Raw genomic sequence first — 20,628 nt, forward strand, 5'->3', positions numbered from 1 at the left:
CTACCCCAAAGAAGTCTCTATAGGATGCTCATGTAATTGCCATGCGGATTTTCTTAGTTTTCTTGTGATTTTCTTAAATAAAGCGTTCAATGTGTTTCAACTTACTTCGGAGTCTGTGGTGATGTTGGGTTGTTTAGACTTGGCTACCTACCAGGGAGTCTGGAACTCAACTCATCTACTTTCTGAAGTAAACAGGACCACATTAGCAGATGGCACCCAGAAATCCCCCTGCTGCTGCTCCCCTCCCATTGGAGGGGTAAAGATAATCTCCAAGGGAGAGGGCTGGGTGGGGGGCAGCCCTCCCCAGCCCAGACACCAGTCAGAAGAACGTCCATCGGCCCAGGCGTCTGAGCAGACTTTGCTGATGTCGTCGCGCAAGCTGAAAGGCCTCACGCATGTCTGGACGGGGAAAGGCGGCAGCGCCCAGCTGCCCGCCGGGGCGAGGGCGCGCGAGGCCCGGAGGGCCTCTCTGCCTCGGCCCGCGCAGCTCCGAGGCTGTGGGCGGCTCCCCGCCTTGTGCGGCTCCCCTCCCCGCCCCTGGCGCGAGCGTCGCCTGCGGCTCCGGAGCTCGGCGCGGGAGGGAAGCGCCAGGGGGCCCCGCGGGAGGGCGGCGGCAGCTGCCGCGAACAAGCCTGTCTGCGCGGCCGCGGGCGGCGCTCGAGGCCGAGGGGCGGCTCTGCCCGGCGGCGCTCCCCAGGCCCCCGCCGCAATGGGGCGGGCGTCCTCCCGCGAGGCAGCCCCGCGCAAGGGGCACCGAGGAAGCGGGGCGGGCGGGGGCTCGTGGGCGCGCTCCTACGGGGGGCTGCGCCCGCTGGCTGGATCTCGGCGCAAACGCCCACGCGGGCCCAAGCGACCTTGACGGAACGGGGGGCTGCGGCGCCTACCCCGCAGACTCCAGGCCGAGAAGTGCCGACGCAAGGCCGCAACGCGACGGGGCTCCTCCAGCCGCGTCCGCTCCGTCTGACAAGGTGACAGGAGGGCGGGCGCGCCCTGGACAGACTGCCCGGCTCCGGCGGCGCCCGCGGCGGGGCGGGCCCCGGCCGCCAGCACCGCCCCTCCTGCCGATCCCCCCGGGCAGGCCCCCTGGATGCCACGGGCGGCCGGAGAGCCGCCGGGGCACGGAGCCCGCTCTGCTGGCGCCAGGGGCCTTCGCTGCGGGCGTGGGGCTTCCTTCGGGGTCGCGCCCCCGGAGGTGTGGGTCTCCCTTGGGGAGCTGCTCCAGCCGAGCGCGGCTGGACCGGCCCGGGGCCTCCCCGCCGCCCCTTGGGAAGGTGCCCCCAGCAGGAAGGCAGCACGGCCGCGCTCCACTGTCTGAGCATCCGAGGCGCGCTGCCGGGGGGGGCCTCCCTGAGCCGGCAGCCAAGAGCCTCGTGGCGCTGGAAGGAGTCCAGACATCGAGGGTGGCAACAAACGCGGCCAGCGAGGAACTTCCCCGTCGCGGGGCCCCGAGTTGTGTGCAGAGGGGAGAAAATGCCCCCCCCCAGTGCGCCCTCCATCTCGGCCCCGCTTGACGGCTTCGGCCGGCCCCCCTCGTGGGCAAAGTGCCCCAGGGCCCCCCCCGCCCCGCGATCTCTTCGGCCGCCCTTTCCCAGCTGCACCGGCGATGCCCGGGGGGACCGGAACTGCTCGCCAGAGGCGGTCGCCGCCGCGACGCATTCCTGCCCCGGGACTTCCCCCCAGGGCTGCCTCGGCCGGCTAGGCAGGCAGCAACCCGGGCCGGACCCGGCTGCGGAGGCCAGGGCCGGAGGGACGCAGCCCCGCGCGCGCCGGCTACTCACCGGCAGGGCGCCGCCGAGACGGGGAGGGCGCCGGCACAGCAGCCCCAGCGGGAGCAGCAGCAGCAGCGGGGCGCCTCCGCAGCAGCCCGGCCCGGCGCCCCCCAGCAGCGGCAGCCCCAGCAGCGCCGCGAGGAGCGCGGCTCGCCTGCCCCGCGCCCCGACGAGCGCCCGCCGCATCGCCGCCGGCCCGCGCTGCGCCTCCACCTCCGCGCGGCGCGCGTGGCGCGGCGCCAGAGAGGAGGGCCGGAGGAGGAATGAGATCACTTCCGAGCGCGTCGGGCCGGTCACGCGGCGCGCAAGGGCGGACGGGCGCCCAGCACAGCCAGCGCCAGGAGGTCCCTCGGCGCCGCCCGGCCGCGTCTCCGGGGCTCGCGAGCGGCGGGGAAGGCGCGGTGAGCAGCCCGCCCCCAGCCTGCCGTCGGGCGCGGCGGCGGGCGCGGGGGGCCTCCCTTGCGCCTCCCCCCTGGCCGGCCGGGCCGCGGCAGGCGGAGCGCCCGAGCGAGGGGTCCGACGCCGGCCGGCGGCGCCTGGCCCGAGGGGGCGCCGCGTGCCGGGCGGCAGCGCGGGCCTCCGGTGGCGAGGCGGGAGGCGGCGCCGGGACGGGCCGCGCCGCCGGGCGCCGGCCTCGCCTCGCCCCGCGCCGCGCCGGCAGCCGGGGGTGCCCGGGCCCCTGGCTGCTCGCGCGACGGGGCGCCCCAGGAGGGCGGAGGGGCGCGCCGCAGCCCGGCCCCCGCGCCGCTCCGGCCGACTGCGGGCGGCCCCCCGCAGGGGCATCGTCGGGGCGCCCCGCGGCAAGGCCGCAGCCCGACAGACGACGCGCCCGCGCCGGCTCGCGGCAGGGCCGCTTGCGGGCCGAAGGTCACGCGCGCCTGCGGAACCGCGGGCTGTCCGGCGGGCGGGGCGGGGCCGCCCTGGCGCTCGCAGTCGCGGGCCCCTCCGGAGCGCAGGCGCCCGCCCCGTCAAGCCGCAGCTCTGCAGCCAGCCAGGCTCGCCCGCGGCCCGAGCCGCCTCGCAGGGCGGTCCCGCTCCGCGCCACGTTCTGCCCCCGCCGGGGCGCCTTCCTGGCCCCGCCCCGCCCCCGGAAGTCGGATCCCGCCCCCCGACAGGCCGGCCGTTGCCGCGCACCTTCGCGCGCGAGTGCGGCAAGGCCGCGCGCAGGCCGGGGACGGGCCCCCCGCCGGCCGCCTCTGCGCCTGCTGCCCCGTGGCGCGGTTGCTCCGGCGGCGAGGAGGCCCCGCGCGGCAAGTGGGGCTGAAGGGGCGGGCCCTCCTTCGTGGTTAGGGCCGGGGGCAGCAGCTGCTCCACGACGGCATGGGGGGGCTTCTGGCCCCGCCGGGGTAGCCAGTGTGGCTCCAGGCCAGCCCCCCCCGCAGCCCTTGCGGCATGGAGGAGCCAAGGGGGCGCCCACTGCCCGCCCCATCTGCCAGCCGGGAAGGGGGGGCTCAGCGGCCAAGCCTGGAGAAGGCCACGTAGGGAAGGGGCTTCCCCGAACCCCAGGGAGGCAGCCTCAGGGCTTGCTCTGGCCCACAGGGGCTAGCTGGGCGCTTCCTTCTGGAGCGCCCCGCTCTTGTTCACGTACAAGACGACTTGAGCGCTGTGCTCTTGCTACTCACGCGCGGGCTTTGTGGATGCTTCTGAGGCCGCCTCCAGTTGTGCAAGGCCAGGCACAGAGTTGCCCCCCAGGGGGGCCCTCGGCCAGCTCCTTTCCAGCTTTTAACAACACAAAGCGAGGTCTTCAGGGTATTGCTGTGGGGCTGTTGCCATCCCAAGTTGCTTTGGAAGAGTGGGGGGGGGGCATGGGGGGTAATCAACATAAGTGTCCACACTCTTGATGGTTATCTTATAATATTAATGCTCTAAGAGTACTTGGCCATTATTTCACCATTCGATTGACCAAATACCTATTTCGTCTTGCCTTTTGGATCCCTGCAATTGGCTGGATGCTGCTTTGCTGCCAGGATAACAGCCTGTGTTGGAGGAAGCTTTCACTCACGTGTCGCGTCTGTCCACTGGTTGTTCTGACCCAGGGATGGCGCTCTGAGCCCCCTTCCATTCTTGTTTGGCGCACGATGCCTCTCGAATTCAGACATTCTGGAATCAGTTGGTCAAGATGGTCTCACACTCCCCAGGCCCAGTTGCTTTCCCACGGCAGCCCGGATCCTCCTTTTCTGGTGCTCCTTAGGGCTCTGCCTTTTTTGTGTTCCCACAATTCCAGTTCCTTCTAGACTGAACATTAAGCTGCTCTTTGCCACAGATTAGTTTCAGGAACACCCTTATTTTTTCCTGCAGGTGCCCCCCGTCCATATATGAAAACCGCTTTGTGACCGCCTGAGCTTTGCTCATTCTTGCTGGTCACACTCAAAGGGAAATGTGCAGCTACAGCTGATCTGGCTTCAAACTCCCAAGCATGCTTTAGGGAAATGTTTTATTGGGGAGGGGGGTGATGTTTTTAGATGGGTGCCCACCTTCTCTGGTCCTCTTGACAGGTGGCTTAAGCCCACAGGCATTGATTGGGGGAGTTTAGAGCAGGTTTGAGGCACCCCAGTGTTTAGACAAGAAGCAAGCAGCTGCGGGAGCCGCTTGCCATTGTGAAGGGGGGGAGCGCTGTTCCTTTGGACCCTGCTTTATGGGTAAGAGGTCCATGAGGCCATAAAAGCTCGGAGCAAATAAAAGAGAGGTCTGCCTTCCCTGTTTTGCAGAGCCAAGAGGAAGACTCACAGAGGAAGACACCCACCCATGGCAACCATCCTCGCGGCCACCCGCATCTTGCGGCCACTTGCCCAACTGGCTGTGAAAGCCCCGCACCTCAAGGATGCTGCCGCTGGCCTGCGGTGAGTAATCTTAAGAATCATAGAATAGTAGAGTTGGAAGGGGCCTACAAGGCCATCGAGTCCAACCCTCCTCTTGTGGGGAGCAGCTGCGGTGGGGGTGCAGGCTCTGTGTAGGAGAGATGCCCCCTAGGAATTGGGCTTTGCACAAGGATCTTCCGGAGAATTGTCGTCCCTCCGGCGCGGGGGCTTGCTGTCTTTATCTCCACCCCAGCCAGGAGTGGGGCTTTTGGCACAGCCGGAGGTTGCACTTGAGTCAAAATTCTGTGCCATGTGTGCGTTGTTTCACCTTCTGATCCCTGATCTCTGGGAAATCTTCAGCCCGAGAAAAATCTTCAGCCCCTGGAAATCTTCTCCAGGCATGACCCACATGCTGCCTAACCAAGGTTTGCAGCTGTAAGTTCTTTTTTTTTAAAAAAGAAACTAATTCTGGGCCCAGAGCTGCATTCCAGCTTTTTCTGTTCTTGCTGACTCCTCCGGAGCGTTCTGCCCCCTCCTCCGGCAGTCAGGAAGCTCTCTTGGGATGTGGATCCAAGGGATGTGGATCTCGGGATGGGATCCAAGGCCACTACATCACTTGCACGGCATCTGCCTTTCTGGACCTAAATCAGTGGGGCTCCCTTCGTTTAGCAAACAACGGCTCCGGATCATGCCAGGGCAGGATGCCTCTTGGCAGCTGCTTCTGGAGCCCAGCAACAGGCCGCGGTTGTCTCCTTCATTTCCTGCTTTTGAGCCCTTCAGGGCTGTCTGGGTGGCCACAGTTAGAAGTACAAAGTTGGCTGGCTGAGGGCCCCCCCTCCCCCAACTCTGACCCAGCAAAGCCGTTCTTACACCCAGCCCCCAAAAAGGCTTGGTGGCTGCAAGAGTAGGTCATAGAATCATAGAATAGTAGGGTTGGAAGGGGCCTGCAAGGCCATCGAGTCCAACCCCCTGCTCAATGCAGGAATCCAAGTCGGAGCATCCCTGACAGGTGGCTGTCCAGCCTCGTCTTGAACGCCTCCAGTGTGGGAGAGCCCACCACCTCCCTAGGGAATTGGTGCCATTGTTGTATTGCTCTAACAGTCAGGAAGTTTCTCCTGATGTTCAGCCGGAATCTGGCTTCCTGTAACTTGAGCCCATTATTCCGTGTCCTGCACTCTGGGATGATGCAGAAGAGATCCTGGCCTTCCTCTCTGGGACAACCTTTCAAGTACTTGAAGAGCGCTATCCTATCTCCCCTCAGTCTTCTCTTCTCAAGGCTAAACATGCCCAGTTCTTTCAGTCTGTCTTCGTAGGTCTTTGTTTCCAGTCCCCTGATCATCTTTGTTGCTCTCCTCTGAACCATCTCCAGTTTGTCTGCATCCTTCTGAAAGTGTGGTTCTCAGAACTGGACACAGTACTCCAGGTGAGGACTAACCAGTGCGGAGTAGAGGGGAACTAGTACTTCCCAGGATTTGGAAGCGATGCTTCTATTAATGCAGCCCCAAATAGCATTGGCCTTTTTTGCAGCTACTTCACATTTTTGGCTCATATTCCACTTGTGATCGACAACAGTTCCAAGATCCTTCTCGCTTGTAGTGTTGTTGAGCCACATATCCCCCATGTTGTAGCTGTGCCTTTGGTTCCTTTTTCCTAGGTGCAGAACTTGGCATTTATCCCTATTAAATGTTATTCTGTTGTTTTCTGCCCAGCGCTCCAGTCTATCCAGATCACTTTGAATTTTGTTTCTGTCTTCCAAAGTATTAGCTATTCCGCCCAATTTTGTGTCATCTGCAAATTTTATCAGCATCAGGTCAGCCTCTGCAGGATATGGACAGTTTGTTAGTATATTTCTTAAGTTATTATTTGTATGTATAAGGCACCTTTAAAGGAAGTACTCTAGGCGTTGTACTATTAAAAATAAAAGAAAGATGCCATATTAAAATCTACAAACACCTATCTGATGCGGCGAGCGGCCTGGCTGAACAATGCCAAGCTTGCCGGGGGGGGGGGGGGGGATTGGTCTTGAGATTTTGAAGGGCCCAGAAGAACAAGAAGCTTTTAGCTCCATCCCTGCCAGCCACTTTCTAGACTTCACCAGAAACAGCTTTGCCCATGACTAGCAAACCCCATCTTTGCAGGAGCAGGCACTGAGCCTGTTTGGTTTGAGGAAGGGGGCCTCCAGGATTTCACCTTTCCATTCTGCTCCCCTCCCTGGCGCTGTGCTCATCACCACCCTCTGCTGCACCACTTTCTGTGAGCCTCTTAATCCCTGCCTTTGACTGGCCCTCCAGCGCAGGGCTGCCCAAGTCATTTACTGCCTGAGACAGAGCAGGAGATGCCCCCCCCCCCCCCTGCCGAGGCATAGTACCCAAGACAAGGCAAGTTACCGTGGCACCTGAGGCTGGCAATCCCACAACCGCCTCTCCCCGTCCCTGGCAGGAAAAATACAGTAAGAACCAAATAAGAATGAAATAAAAAATTGCTGCCCTTTCATGATAGCTCAAACCTGCTGTCTGAGGCAGCTGCCTCCCTCGGCCCCATGGTAGGGCCGGCCCTGCTGTAGCGCAGCAAACAAGTTTCAAAAGAGTCCAGATGTGATCTCCTCTTTCCAAAGTCCCTCTGAGATACACACCCATGTGCAGCCGGCTAATCTCCCTCCTGACCCCTCATCTGCTGGACTGGCTGTCGCTAAGGATCCTGAATCAAGACACAGCGGAGTGCAAAGGGCAGCCCATGGCCGCACATTCCTGGCTGGGATTTATTGGCAGGTCCAGCTCAGGGACTGGGGTGGGGGGTGGGGGCTTCTGCCTCCGCAGACAAGCTAGAACAAGTGTGACTTCTTGGTGGGCCGACCCCCTCAGACACTGTCCTGGTGCCTGACTTTCCCAGCATTTCCCACGCACGCTTGCTCGTCATCTGGTGTGCGCCCAGAGCCGGCCTGGAGGGGCTTTCATCTCGCTGGAGCCTCTGTGGGCGCCTCACGCCACATGAGCGAGCACGGGCGGGCCCTTGCCTGGATGGGGCGGCTCTGCTCTGGGTGGCCGTGCTGCCAAGGCGGTGCCGGAGTGCCTTGCGTGAGGTGTGCAGCTGGCCTGCCGGGGCGAGTGGGGCCAGCTGCCGCTCCGCAGGCCCTGCGTGTGGCAGGAGGGGATGCTGGCTCCAGGAGGGGCGCTCCTCCCGAAGGCGTTGCGCAGGGTGGGGCAGGCCCTGCCTCGCCCCGTTGGCGGACGGCCTCTGTGGCCACCTTGGCCCGGCCCAGTGGTCTCGACCGGCGGGCAGCAGCGCTTCCTGGGGCTCAGCAGGAGCCCTACGATGTGCCCTCCTGTGGCCAGGACTGGCCCAGAGTCCTCCTGCATGCAGGACATGCCCTGCAGCGCCCAGCCCGGTGCCCGGGGAAGGGGAGCAGGCCACGGGAGAGCAGAGGAGCCTTCTCCCGAGCACAGCTCCTGCCTGCCCCTGCTTGGCCTCCGGCAGGGAGGTCTGGGGCCCCAGCGCCTTCCCTCCTCCCCCACCCCCCCACCCCCCCTCCTTCACCTTCTGTGTAAAGCCTCACAGAGAGGCCAGGGAGAACCGGCTCCTGGCCAGTGGGAGACGTGCCGGAAGCAGAGCTGGGCTGCTGCCTGGCCAGCCCTCGACCCACTGATGCCTTGTCGAAGGGGGCAGGACGGGCTCTTCTGCGCCTGGGAGCAAAGGCTGCTTGCGGATGGACAGGCCACGGCAGCAAGAGGCCCTGAGGGTGGGCTGAGCTTCGGACCTGCAGGAGCATTTCCAGCGAAGAGGAACGAGCTCTTGGCCAGGAAGCCTCATCCTGCTCCCCTGCCTTGCGCACTGCGTGGGGGATCGGGGCCACGCAAAGGCTTCTGAGGACAGGGCACCAGGAGCCCAGCGCTCAGCTCCCCGCTTCTTTCCTCTCCGCTCCCGTGGCCTCATGAGAGTTCCCTTGCCAGGGAGGTCCTGCAGCCAGACTCGGCAGCCTCTGGGCTGCTCAGTGGCAGTCGGGCTGGGCACGTGCCAGGCCAAGAGCGGGTTGCCAGACTGTCGCAGGCGCGTGTCCAGCGGGCCGCCCGCAGCCCCGCCCCAAGCGCTCTTGCATCGTGGCTCGTTGTCCCTCTTGTGCTGGTGGGGCAGAGGGGTGCGTGCGAGCGAAGTGCAGCTTCTCACATCTCGGGGCTTGGCTGATAGCAACGTGCAGCTTCCCGGCAGCGGATTTGCCAGGGAGAGCCAGGCTGCCGGGTCTGGAGAGCCCCAGAGCCCAGAAACAGCCGGGCCTCCTTCCTGCCGTGAGCCACACTGGCAGTGCCTGATTGCGGGGATGCAGACCGCAGCGCCCAAAGGCCCTTTGGAGGCCCCTGTGAAGCGAGATGTGCCACATATGCGCGCACCCTGGTGCCCTCGCCCCGCGCAGTTCGCCATTCCAGTTGCTTTGTGGCCGGACTGCCGCTTGCCCACAGTGCCCGCGCCACCCGGGGCTTTGGTGAGCGAGGCTGTTCCGCCAGTGCTCGGAGGCTGCTGAACTGGCTCTGCTCTTGCGTGGGAATGTGCCAGAATTCTGCAGGCTAGACCGGGCCCTCCTCGACTGGCTCTGTGCCTGGGAAACGGCCGCTGCTCTTTGGGGAGCGCCACCGCCCCCCTCTCTGGGGCCCCGGGGCCCCTTGGCAGCCAGGGCCACTGGAGCCCCTGGGGGCGGGAGGGAGATGGCTGGGCCCCCTCGTGGCGGGGGGAGGGGGATCTGGTCGCCACGGTGCGGGGCCTCCGGAGCAGAGCTTTGGTGCCCCGGCGTGCTGCCCACCGTCAGAAGCAGCAGGGGCATCTCTGTGCTCTCTTGCAGGCCCCTTCCCGCGTTCTGTTTCTCCGTCCCAGGCCTGGGGGGCCAGCGCTCCTATGCAACAGAAGTGGAGGAGGTGAGCGTGGGATTCCCTGCTGCAGGAGCGGGGCGCCGCCAGCGGATGGCTTTGAGTGGGGCGGGGGACATCTGTGGAGGAGAGCGGAGCCCCTCTGGCAGCTGCTCATCAGGCGGCTCTTGGCAGCCTCCAGGTGCTTTGGAGCAGGAAACCCCAGGCGGGGGGTGGGGGTGGGGGCTGTACCCTTCGTGCCCCGGCGAGCAAGAGGGCCTGGCCTGCTCCGCTCCTGCAAGGCCCTTGGGAGCAGCCTCCCAGCGCTGGAGGGCTGGGCCAGCACCCGCTCCCGTGGCAGGCCCGACCAGCCGCCCTGGCTTTCGGGGCCTTCCTTGCCCGGTAGAATCTGGCCTCCAGGGCTGCTGGGGCAGCGCATGGGAGCCAGCGGTCTTCTTTTCCTCCGGGGAATCCACCGCTTCCTGACAGTTTGGAGGGGTCCTGAGGCCCATGTTCCAGGGCCCAAAGAGCTTACCGGCAGTAGGCTTCAGCTCAAGGTTCCAGATGACCCCTGGTGATGTGGGGCTCTAGCGGTCCTCGCTTCAGCTCCAGAGCCAGTGTAAGGCTCCAGATGTGGCCAGTGCATCACTGTGGGGTGCAGATGGGCCTGGTGGTCGCAGGGGCGGGATTCAGGCTTTGGGATGAGAACCAAGGCACTGGGCCGGGTCTCTGTGGGCCAGAAGAGAGGCCTCCTGTCAGCCGGGCAGAGGGGCGTGTGCTGTGCGGGGCATGCATTAATGCCGTGATGGATCTCAGGATCTGGTCCCTTGGGATGCGAAGTGAGGCGAAAGAAAAGGGAGACAGCCCGAGGAGTGCCCGGAGAGGGGGCCCTGGGGGCGGGGGCTTCTCCAGGATAGGAGAGGGGATGGGGCATGGCGAAGACAAAGGCCCCGGCTGTGTGCACCACCCTCTCTGTCTGCGGCCTTTAACGTCCCCCCCCCCCCCGCCTTGCTCTAGATCGGCGAGCGCCCCGTCCTCATCACCGGCTGCGACTCGGGCTTTGGCTTCGCCCTGGCCAAGCATCTGCATGGAAAGGGGTTCATCATCTACGCCGGCTGCCTGCTGAAGGTAGGGGAGAGCCTGGCGGTGGGCGAGGAGCCATTGCGGGGGACGGCCAGCCGCCTCGGGGGGAGCAGGAGGGGCCTCAGCTGAGAGACTGGCATGAGGCACGAGCCCCTTGCAGAGACGTTCGGTCGCCTTCAGTGAGCCACACGCTGTGGCAGGCCACGGAAGCAGTGCCTCCAGGTTACCTTTGGCCCATTTTGACCTGGGGAGGGGCCCGCCCCTAGGTCCTCAGCCATTCCCTGTGCTCCAGGCCGGTTGGCTGCGGGGCTTCCCCTTATCATAGAATCATAGAATAGTAGGGTTGGAATCATAGAATCATAGAAGGGGCCTACAAGGCCATCGAGTCCAACCCCCTGCTCCATGCAGGAATCCAGTCAGAACATCCCTGACAGATGGCTGTCCAGCCTCGCCTTGAACACCTCCAGTGTGGGAGAGCCCACCGCCTCCCTAGGTCATTGGTTCCATCGTCGTATTGCTCTAACAGTCGGGAAGGTTTTCCTGATGTTCAGCCGGAATCTGGCTTCCTGGAACTTGAGCCCATTATTCCGTGTCCTGCACTCTGGGATGATCGAGAAGAGATGGTGGCCCTCCCCTCTGTGACAACCTTTCAAGTACTTGAAGAGTGCTATCATATCTCCCCCCAGTCTTCTCTTCTGCAGGCTAAACATGCCCAGTTCTTTCCGTCTCTCCTCATTGGGCTTTGTTTCCAGTCCCCTGATCATCTTTGTTGCCCTCCTCTGAACCCTCCCCAGTTTGTCTGCATCCTTCTTAAAGTGCGGTGCCCAGAACTGGACACAGTAGTCCAGATGAGGCTTAACCAGTGCGGAGTAGAGGGGAACTAGTACTTCCAGGGATTTGGAAGCGATGCTTCTATAAATGCAGCCCAAAAGAGCATTGGCCTTTTTTGCGGCCACATCACATTGTTGGCTCATCCTCAGCTTGTGATCGACAAGAATTCCAAGATTCTTCTCGCTTGTAGTGTTGTTGAGCCACGTATCCCCCATCTATTCAACCACCACAATCCTCCTGGTGGGTCTCTGTGACCCCCTTGCTCCAAGGTGTTCCCACAGTCACAACCTTGCTTTGTCAGGCTGAAAGACCCCTGGGGCAGCATCTCAGGATCATTCTGGGACCCTCTGTACATCACAGCAGTGGCCTGGGAGCCCTTTTGCTGTGGCTTTACTGTTTTGTGGCCCAGCATCATGTGGGTCCTTTCTGTGCCTTGTTGCTCAGCTGGGGCCAGGAGCAGTGATGGGGGCGGGGGGACCTGTGTGATTGACTCCCCCACACACACGCACACACTTTGATGTGGGAGGAGGCTGGAACTGGGGCTAGTGGCTGTCTGGAGCTCATGAACATAGGGTGGTACAAGGTGCAAGGCCCTGCAGGATCCTGCCCCTTTGCTAGGAGGACACACAAGATCACTGCATTAATTTCTTAGCTCTATGGTGTGACTGCACTTGGAATACTGTGTACAGTTCTGGCCACCCCATCTCAAAAAGGATACTGTGGAGCTGGGAAAAGTGCAGAAAAGGGCCACTGAAATGATCAAGGGGCTGGAGCAGCTACCCTAGCCTACAAGGTCTGTTTAGTTTAGAGAAAAGGCAAGTAAGGGGAGACATGATAGAGGTGTACAACTATGCATGGGGAGGAGAGAGAGACATTTTTATCGCACTGTTGTAATACTAGAACCCCGGCGGGGTCTTCCCATGAAGCAGAATGGTGGGAGATTCAGGACAGGTCGAAGGGAGCCCTTCACACAGCGCAGAGTTAAACTGTGGGGTTCGCTTCCCCAAAACATCATGAAGGCCACCACCAACTTGGATGGCTTTAAAAGGGGATTAAGACACGTCCATGGAGGAGAAGGCCATCGATGGCTACGAGACATGATGGTTGTATGTTACCTCCCCTGTCAGAGGCAGTCTGCCTCTGTGCACCAGTTTCTGGGGAACGTGGGCGGGACGTGCTGTTGCACTGGTGTCCTGCTTGTGGGCTTCCCATGGGCAGCTGGTGGGCCACTGTGGGAACAGAATGCTGGAGTAGAGAGGCCTCTGGCTTGTTGGCCAGGGATAGTGGCAGTTGTCATCCAAGACATCTGGAGGGCCCCCAGTCAGTGAAGGCCGTTGTAACCAGAGATGAGGCTTTGGTAGAAGAGAAACTCTTCCTTAGCTTCTCTTCTTACTACCCCCTGTGTGTAACAGGAAAAAACGTGCCCTCCATCACGTATTCGCTCTCCCTCTGCGATTTCTAACTCTGTCCCCAGAGTACATGAGGGATGCAAACCCTTCACATCCCAGCAGGCGTTCCTGCAAAAGAGGAGTTTGATTTTCCTGGGACAGCGGGGTTGTTAATGTTTGCCCAACAAGAACGTGAGCCGGAGGCCACGGTCATAGAATCATAGAATAGTAGGGTTGGAAGGGGCCTACAAGGCCATCGAGTCCAACCCCCTGCTCAATGCAGGAATCCAAGTCAGAGCATCCCTGACAAATGGCTGTCCAGCCTCGTCTTGAAGGCCTCCAGTATAGGAGAGCCCACCACCTCCCCAGGTAATTGGTTCCATTGTCATATTGCTCTGACACTCAGGAGGTTTTTCCTGATGTTCAGCCGGAATCTGGCTTCCTGTAACTTGAGCCCATGATTCCGTGTCCTGCACTCTGGGATGATCAAGAAGAGATCCTGGCCTTCTCTGTGACAACCTTTCAAGGACTTGAAGAGTGCTATCATATCTCCCCTCAGTCTTCTCTTCTCAAAGCTAAACATGCCCAGTTCTTTCAGTCTCTCTTCATAGGGCTTTGTTTCCAGTCCCCTGATCATCTTTGTTGCCCTCCTCTGAACCCTCTCCAGTTTGTTTGCATCCTTCTGAAAGTGTGGTGCCCAGAACGAGACACAGTACTCCAGATGAGGCCTAACCAGTGCTGAGTAGAGGGGAACTAGTACTTCCCGGGCTTTGGAAGCGATGCTTCTATGAATGCAGCCCAAAAGAGCATTGGCCTTTTTTGCAGCCACATCACATTGTTGGCTCATACTCAGCTTGTGATCGACAACAATTCCAAGATCCTTCTCGCTCGTAGTGTGGTTGAGCCACGTATCCCCCATCTTGTAACTGTGCATTTGGTTTCTTTTTCCTAGGTGCAGAACTTGGCATTTGTCCCTATTAAATGCCATTCTGTTATTTTCTGCCCAGCGCTCCAGTCTATCCAGATCACTTTGAATTTTGTTTCTGTCTTCCAAACTATTAGCTATCCCTCCCAATTTTGTGTCATCTGCAAATTTGATCAGCATTCCCTGCACCTCCTCCTCCAAGTCATTCATAACAATGTTGAAGAGCACTGGGCCCAGGACTGAGCCCTGCGGTACCCCACTCATTACCTCTCCCCAGCTTGAGAAGGTCCCATTGATAAGCACTCTTTGAGTCCGATTCCGTAGCCAACTGTGGATCCACCGGATCGTTGTTTCATCTAGCCCACTTCGAGCTAGTTTGCTCATCAGGATATCATGGGGCACTTTGTCGAAAGCTTTGCTGAAGTTGAGGTATATGATGTCTGCAGCATTCCCACGGTCTACAAGGGAGGTTACTCGATCAAAAAATGAGGTCAGATATGTCTGGCAGGACTTGTTTTTGACAAATCCATGTTGGCTTGGAGTAATCACGGCATTGTTGTCAAGGTGCTTCCAGATGGATTGCTTTATCATCTGCTCCAGAATTTTCCCAGGGATTGATGTCAGACTGACTGGTCTGTAGTTCCCAGGTTCCTCCTTTTTACCCTTTTTGAAGATAGGGACAACGTTAGCCCTCCTCCAGTCATCTGGCACGTCCCCTGTACTCCATGATGTCTCAAAGAGAATAGACAGTGGTTCTGAGAGTTCTTCTGCCAGTTCCTTTATGACTCTAGGATGCAGTTCATCTGGCCCTGGAGATTTGAACTCATTCAAAGTAATGAGGTGTTCCTTGACCATATGCCTATCGACCTCAAGCTGCAATCCTGCCCCTTCAGCCTGTACTTCGCCTTTGCCAGGGGGGTCATAGACCCTCTTTTGGGAGAAGACTGAGCCAAAGTAGGAATTGAGCACCTCTGCCTTTTCTTTGTCATCTGTTATCGTTTTGCCATCCTTATTTAATAGCTGAACCACCATTTCTTTCCTCTGCCTTTTACTGTGCACATAGCTGAAGAAAGCCTTTTTGTTTTTAGCATCCCTCGCTAACCTCAGCTCGTTCTCAGCTTTAGCCTTCCTGACGCCATCCCTGCAATTCTGTGCTATCTGCCTGTACTCTTCCTTTGTTACTTGGCCTTCTTTCCACTTCCTCTATGTGTCCTTTTTTGTTTTCAGGTCATCCCTAAGCTTTTGGTGAAGCCACATTGGCTTCTTCTGTTGTCTTCCACCTTTTCTTCTTGTTGGAATTGCTTGTGATTGTGCCTTGAGAATTTCCTTTTTTAAAAGCTCCCACCCATCTTGGACTCCTTTTCTCGCTAGCATCGCTTGCCATGGGACCTTACTGATCATTGTTCTGAGTTTATGAAAGTCAGCTTTCCTAAAATCCAGGGTACGTGTTTGACTACACTCGGCTTTTGCTTCCCTTAGAACCAAGAACTCAAGTGCAACATGGTCGCTTTCCCCCAGAGTTCCTGTAACTGCTACTTTATCCACTAAGTCATCTCTGTTGGTTCGGATCAAGTCAAGGATAGCCGATCCTCTAGTTCCTTCCTCTACTTTCTGTAGGAGGAAGTTATCCGCCACACAAGTCAGGAATTTCCTGGAGGGGCCATGTTTTGCAGAATTTGTCTCCCAACAAATATCGGGGAAATTGAAGTCCCCCATTACTACTACATCATGCTTCCTTAAAACATTGGCTATTTGCTTTTCAAAAGTTTCATCCTTGTCTTCTCCTTGAATGTCATGGTTCACGGTCATGGTTCTTCTGTCTCATCATAAACAACAGTCACTGGTCTTGAGCCCAGACTGCTTCTGTTCCAGATAGGGCTGGTTTATGCCCTGCGCATGGCAGAGTGGCTTGTCCTGGGGCACCTTTTCACAGCAGGCCCTGACAGATGTAGCCGGCCTTTCTGCAACGCCTCGCCAGCTGGCTTCTCACCCAGCAGTGAACTTACAAGCAAGCCCCTCTTTTCCACAGAAGCCCTGAGGTTTCCTTTGTCCCTCTGCCACCAGTGGTCACCCCAGTCTTGATCGGCTCATGTGCAGGTTCTGGCCTGATCAGAGCACACAGCCTCATGCTGTCCTCATCCGCAGCTGGCCCGCTCCGTGCAAGCAGAGCTCGTTCCCTGTGCCTTGGTCGGAACGGAATCCCAAATGAGCTGCTCTGCTGGCATCAGCTCATGCGTGCAGCCCGTGCAGCTACCCGGTAGCTTCCTTGTCCCACAAAGCCCGCTCCAGAGACGTCAGGGGCGGAGGCGCGCGGTGGCGGTGCTTTGCGGCCTCTTGTTCCATTCTCCTTAATGCCTTTTGACCAACTGGCGCCGTTGAGGCTAGGGGTGCGGAGAAGGCTGTCCCCCCCCCCCCAGGGCACCAGCTCTTCCCCCTCAGCGTGCAGTTGGCAGGAGGATTTGGAGCGGGGGAGACTGACGGGGCTCTGAGGGGGTGGCGCTGGCCCAGGAGTCCGGCCGAGCACCTGGCTCGCCACTGCTTGGGCGCGACCCTCTTCTGCACTTCCTTCTTGGGGCAGAGCGACCAGAACTGTGGGCAGCGGGCAGCACTTGAAAGGGCTGTGGGGGGAGACTGACACGTGCTGGGCCTTTGGGGGAAGGGTTCTCACCCCCCCCCAGCCCCTCCCTTGCGCAGCACAAGTGTGCTTTTGCCACAGAGAAGGGCTGCCCTGGAAAAGTCCTCTTGCCTTGTCACCCTGCCCTATCCAACCCACCCACTCCTCTCTTCCTGAATGTAGCCCTGCCCCAAGCAAGTCAGTGGTGTGGTTTTGCCCCATGGACTCGCATGGAACAAGAGATGGGGAAAGTGGGGGGCGGACTCTGGGGGTGGGGAGGCTGTCCTTGCCTGGGCTGAGCTGTCCTAACTGGAGCTACACAGGAAGTCCACTTTTAAAAGTGTGGCTCGAGAGGAAGCCCAGTTCGAAACGAGCCACCTCGGGGAGCATTCCGCCCCTCGCTGGCAAGCCTGCAAGGGCCTCTCCCCAAGGCTTCCCTCCTTGCCGGGACCCCTGGCCCAGCTCGGCCCTCGGGAGAGTGCTCGTCGAGGGTTGCGCTCCCTCTGCTGGCCAGGCCACGGTGGAGCTGCTCCTTCCCTTCTGCTTTTTATCCTGGCGCCTTTTGATCACTTGGGATCAGCCAAAACGCTCACTGAGCCACCAGGCCGTAGAAGGGGAGGCATTTGCTTGATCACCGAATCCTTCCACAAGTCCAGGGAGGTTTGTTTATCTGTTTGAGACATTTCTGTGCCGCCTTTCATCGCACGAGATTCCAGGGCCAGTGGGCCATGTGATTAATACCGCATTATTTAAAAACTGAATTCAGTAACTAAAACTAACCACCAAAATAAGACAACAGAGAAAAAGAATTAACTCTTTAGTTAATTTAGTTACAAAGTCAGACTGAGAAGCTGAACAAATTAAAAAGTCCAGGTAAGAAGATACGTCTTATCACCAGAACGGTGGCAACTTTGGCACCGCAGAAAGGCCATCGCAGAGACTGCCCCCTCCTTCGTGGTGACCTGGCGCGCTTCTGATGCGGAAGGCGCTGGGAGTCGGGCCTCAGCAGGAGCCCTTGAGATCCTGGCAGGCTGCTGTGTGAAGAGGCTTTCCAGCATTTGGGTCCCTGGGGAGGCACTGGGCTGCTGGCGTCCTCTCCTGTGCAGTGAGTGGCCTGAGGACACTCGTGTCTGCTGCTGCCACCACCTCCTGGCCATGGTGGTGAGATGGAAGGACCTGTTTCCCCCCTCAGGAGCAAGGCCGGGGAGGCTCCAAGGACCTGGACAACATGAAAAGCGACCGGATGAGGACGGTGCAGCTCAACGTCTGCGACAGCGAGGATGTGGCCCGTGCAGTGGACTACATGACATCCACGCTGAAGGACCCGCAGTCTGGTAGGTGGGGAGGGGGAGAGTGGAGCGGGGGGGCGCTGAAGCGAGGGAGTTCGGCAGCCTTTGGCGCCCCAGCAACTGTTCCCCTGCACCCTCCTCCAAACGGCCCATGTGCAGCATCCGGCGCAGTGCAGGACTCCCGCACCAGGTTGCGCCTGAGCGGGGCGAGGAGTGAGGGTGCCCCCGTGGGGATCAGTCCACCAGCATGCCGCTCCATGGCACATTGTGGTGCTCTGAGAGGGGGTCTCCACGTGGCTAATTTATTCCTGGTTGCCTCTCCAGGGCTCTGGGGCTTGGTCAACAATGCTGGGGTCTCCACCTTTGGAGAGGTTGAGTTCACCAGCATGGACACCTACAAGGAGGTGGCTGAAGTGAATCTGTGGGGCACGATCCGCACCACAAAGGCCTTCCTGCCTCTCATCCGCAGAGCCAAAGGTGAGCTCTTGTTCCACCGCTTTGGGAGCTCCTGAGCGAGGAGGGGCCCTCGCCTTGCGCAGCCTGCTGGGCAGAGAACTGCTGCAACAGCAGGAAGTGGCGGATCAGCCCCCCCCATTGTAAATGAATGGAAGACCTTCCTGCGGGGAGGGACAGATGGCCTTTTGTTCAGGTGACAGTCATGGAGGGGGAGCAATCACTGCCTTGTTAGCCCCCCCCCCCCGAGGCACGTGGCTTCCATCCCAGCAGGTGCAAGGCAGCATTGCATCTGGTTGCTCTGTGCTGTGGGGAGGGCTTGCCTTGGAGCCACGTCTGAGGCTGCCTCAGATCGCCCTGCCCTGGGCACTTTGCCAGAATGCATCCTCACGTAGGGAGCCGTTCAGGGCCGGGCCCACTGCTTGCAACATCCCAGATTCGGGGGGCGGGGGGGCTGCTGTGGCGCTGTAGGAGAGCCCCTGCCTCGTGTGCAGAAGGCCCTGGCTTGGCCCCCGGCAGCCTCTCCAGGGAGAGAGGGATCCAGCCTGAATCGCGCCAGGGCACGGAGGCAGGGCACCTGGCTTGGCGTGACGGTGGCCGCCCGCCCCTGCCCAGGCCGCGTCGTCAACATCAGCAGCATGATGGGCCGCATGGCCAACCCTGCCCGCTCGCCCTACTGCATCACCAAGTTTGGGGTGGAGGCCTTCTCCGACTGCCTGCGCTACGAGATGCGCCCGCACGACGTCAAGGTCTGCATCGTGGAGCCGGGCAACTTCATCGCCGGCACCAGCCTATACAGCCCCGAGCGGATCCAGGCCATCGCTGACAAGATGTGGGACGAGCTGCCCGAAATCGTGCGCCGTGACTACGGACGGAAGTACTTCGACGAGCAGATTGCCAAGATGGAGTCGTACTGTGGCAGTGGCTCGTCAGACACGTCCCCCGTCATCGACAGCATTGCGCATGCCCTGACCTCCACCACGCCCTACACCCGCTACCACCCCATGGACTACTACTGGTGGCTGCGCATGCAGGTCATGACCCACATGCCGGCCGCCATTTCAGACCGCCTCTACATTTATTGAGGGGGGCTCCTCTCGCCACCCGTGGCCATAACCTGGGAGGGAAACTCACTTTAAAGGTCACGCTGTACAAATTTCCCCGTAGTTGCTTGGATAGTTCATTTCAAAGTACTGTATTTTAGGCCTAAACTGTTGTTGTAAATTTAAGCCTTTGAGCAGAATTCCAACCCTCCATGCATGGTGTGTCTCATGAGCCGGACTGCGTGGTGTATCTCAGAGGGACCCGGCACTATTTATTTCAGCAGTCCCCACATCCCGCTCTTCATCCCAGCTGTTAAGGCCAAGCCTTGGCTGCCTTAGCAGTTGCTCTGAAGACAGGGGCGTCTGGAATCCCGTCCTTTGGAAGACTGTTACTGGGACCCCCCCCCCCCCTGCAGCCGCAGCGCCAGGGCACTGGCAGCTCCTGCACGCAGCACTCCGAAGCCCAGACCTCCCTCCTTTGGCGGGGTGGTGATCCACCCGCGTCCGTTCGGGGGGGCCTGAATGACGGGGCCCCCCAGGGGGCAGCATCCTGGCTACGCCTGCCTTTGCACACTCCCTGTGGAGAGCCCGTGGACCGGGGGCTTGCCGTGGTGGCTCTCCCTGCAGGAGCAGCCGAGTCCCGGCTCCTCCCCCCGTGGCCGTGCCTGCGAGCAGCATGTTCCTGCAGGGGAGGATGCGGCACAGGCCCCGCTGCCTGGCCGTCCAGCTCGATGGCTCCAAGTGGGATCCTTTTGCATGAGAGTCCCTGGGACGGCGGACTGGAGGGGGCGGCTCAGTGGGAGGGGAGGGCGGTGGCCACGCGCTTCTAGAGGGGGCGGGGGGCACATCCCTTTCTCGCTGGGGACTGCAGAGGCCCACCCTCCAGCCTGCTGGGTCCGGTCCAGCGCCAAGCCCTTCAGGGCCAGGAATTAGTAACACGCATTGGAGGAGCGCAGGCCTGAAACGTAGTCCGTCTTCCCCCTGAGATCTTGTCTGGGGCCCTGGGGAGGAGACCCCGGCGAGGAGGGGCAGCAGACCCTCTGCAACAGGTTCTGTTGATGGGCTCCCAGCCGTTCTTTTGTGCCAAGCAGCCACTCGAGATATTTTTGTGGTGCTTCGGGGCAAACGCCACCACCACTGGAAGCGCGTAGAGGTATTTGTGGAGGTGACAGGGAGGGAGGCGAGGGGGTGTGGTGCTCCTGCAACAAGCCAGCGCGGGGAAGAGTCTGAGCCAACGTCCTCCGGCTCGATTAACATTAAACGACGGTGACGAAGCTGCCTGGCTCCTGCGTGTCTCTTCCCCGCTGCGGAAACCAAAGCTGCCCAGGAGGGGGGAGTGAGGCGGGTGCGAGCAGCAGAGGCGTCCTTGGGGTGCGCCTAAAGGAAGCTGGGGAGACGAGGGCCCCTCTTGCCAGGCGGGGAGGGGCAGCGTTGGGGGCCCAAGAGTGGGGCAGGGGGTGCCCGTCAGCCGCTTCCGGAGCCCCACCCAGGCCCCCGCGCTGCCAGGCCCAGCGAGGGCACCGTGAGGCCTCCAGCCCCAGAGACGCCCCCAAAGACGACGGGGTGGCGGCGCGGCCCCTGAGCCGGCACCTCTCGCGTTGCC

At 60.5% G+C, this 20,628-nt stretch overlaps 2 protein-coding genes across 6 annotated transcripts in view; one reads left to right on the forward strand and one right to left on the reverse strand.

The window, feature by feature from the left end:
• APOD (apolipoprotein D) overlaps window positions 1-2,976 on the reverse strand; it is a 92,265-nt gene extending 89,289 nt beyond the window's left edge. For all 3 annotated transcript variants that reach the window (XM_084847882.1, XM_084847881.1, XM_084847883.1), the window contains exon 1: window positions 1,779-2,976. In XM_084847882.1, coding sequence (XP_084704008.1) covers window positions 1,779-2,552 — 774 coding nt within the window. In that variant the 5' untranslated portion in view covers window positions 2,553-2,976. The remainder of the gene's footprint in view (window positions 1-1,778) is intronic.
• LOC146351819 (D-beta-hydroxybutyrate dehydrogenase, mitochondrial-like) lies at window positions 886-19,236 on the forward strand. Of its 3 annotated transcripts, none has more exons than XM_084847889.1 (7): window positions 886-968; window positions 4,478-4,609; window positions 9,396-9,468; window positions 10,417-10,527; window positions 17,433-17,574; window positions 17,854-18,006; window positions 18,598-19,236. In XM_084847889.1, exons 2-7 carry the CDS (start codon window positions 4,515-4,517, stop codon window positions 19,065-19,067), a joined length of 1,044 nt encoding a protein of 347 aa, XP_084704015.1. In that variant the 5' UTR covers window positions 886-968; window positions 4,478-4,514; the 3' UTR covers window positions 19,068-19,236. The 3 variants fall into 3 exon arrangements, with proteins under 3 accessions (XP_084704015.1, XP_084704014.1, XP_084704013.1); XM_084847888.1 differs by lacking the exon at window positions 886-968 and adding an exon at window positions 2,069-2,170; XM_084847887.1 differs by lacking the exon at window positions 886-968 and adding an exon at window positions 2,908-3,019.
• Window positions 19,237-20,628: the final 1,392 nt, after the last annotated feature.

The sequence above is a fragment of the Heloderma suspectum genome, chromosome 3, assembly GCF_057233095.1.
Source record: "Heloderma suspectum isolate Gila_16-S chromosome 3, 16-S_ref, whole genome shotgun sequence".
Lineage (NCBI taxonomy): Eukaryota > Metazoa > Chordata > Lepidosauria > Squamata > Helodermatidae > Heloderma > Heloderma suspectum.

What these genes read in the sequence shown, in the direction of transcription:
- LOC146351819 (XM_084847889.1), top strand. Translation starts at nt 4,515, where the DNA reads ATGGCAACCATCCTCGCGGCCACCCGCATCTTGCGGCCACTTGCCCAA. An exon ending in GATGCTGCCGCTGGCCTGCG is followed by an intron (nt 4,610 to 9,395) that starts GTGAGTAATCTT and finishes GCTCTCTTGCAG; the next exon opens with GCCCCTTCCCGCGTTCTGTT. An exon ending in ATGCAACAGAAGTGGAGGAG is followed by an intron (nt 9,469 to 10,416) that starts GTGAGCGTGGGA and finishes GCCTTGCTCTAG; the next exon opens with ATCGGCGAGCGCCCCGTCCT.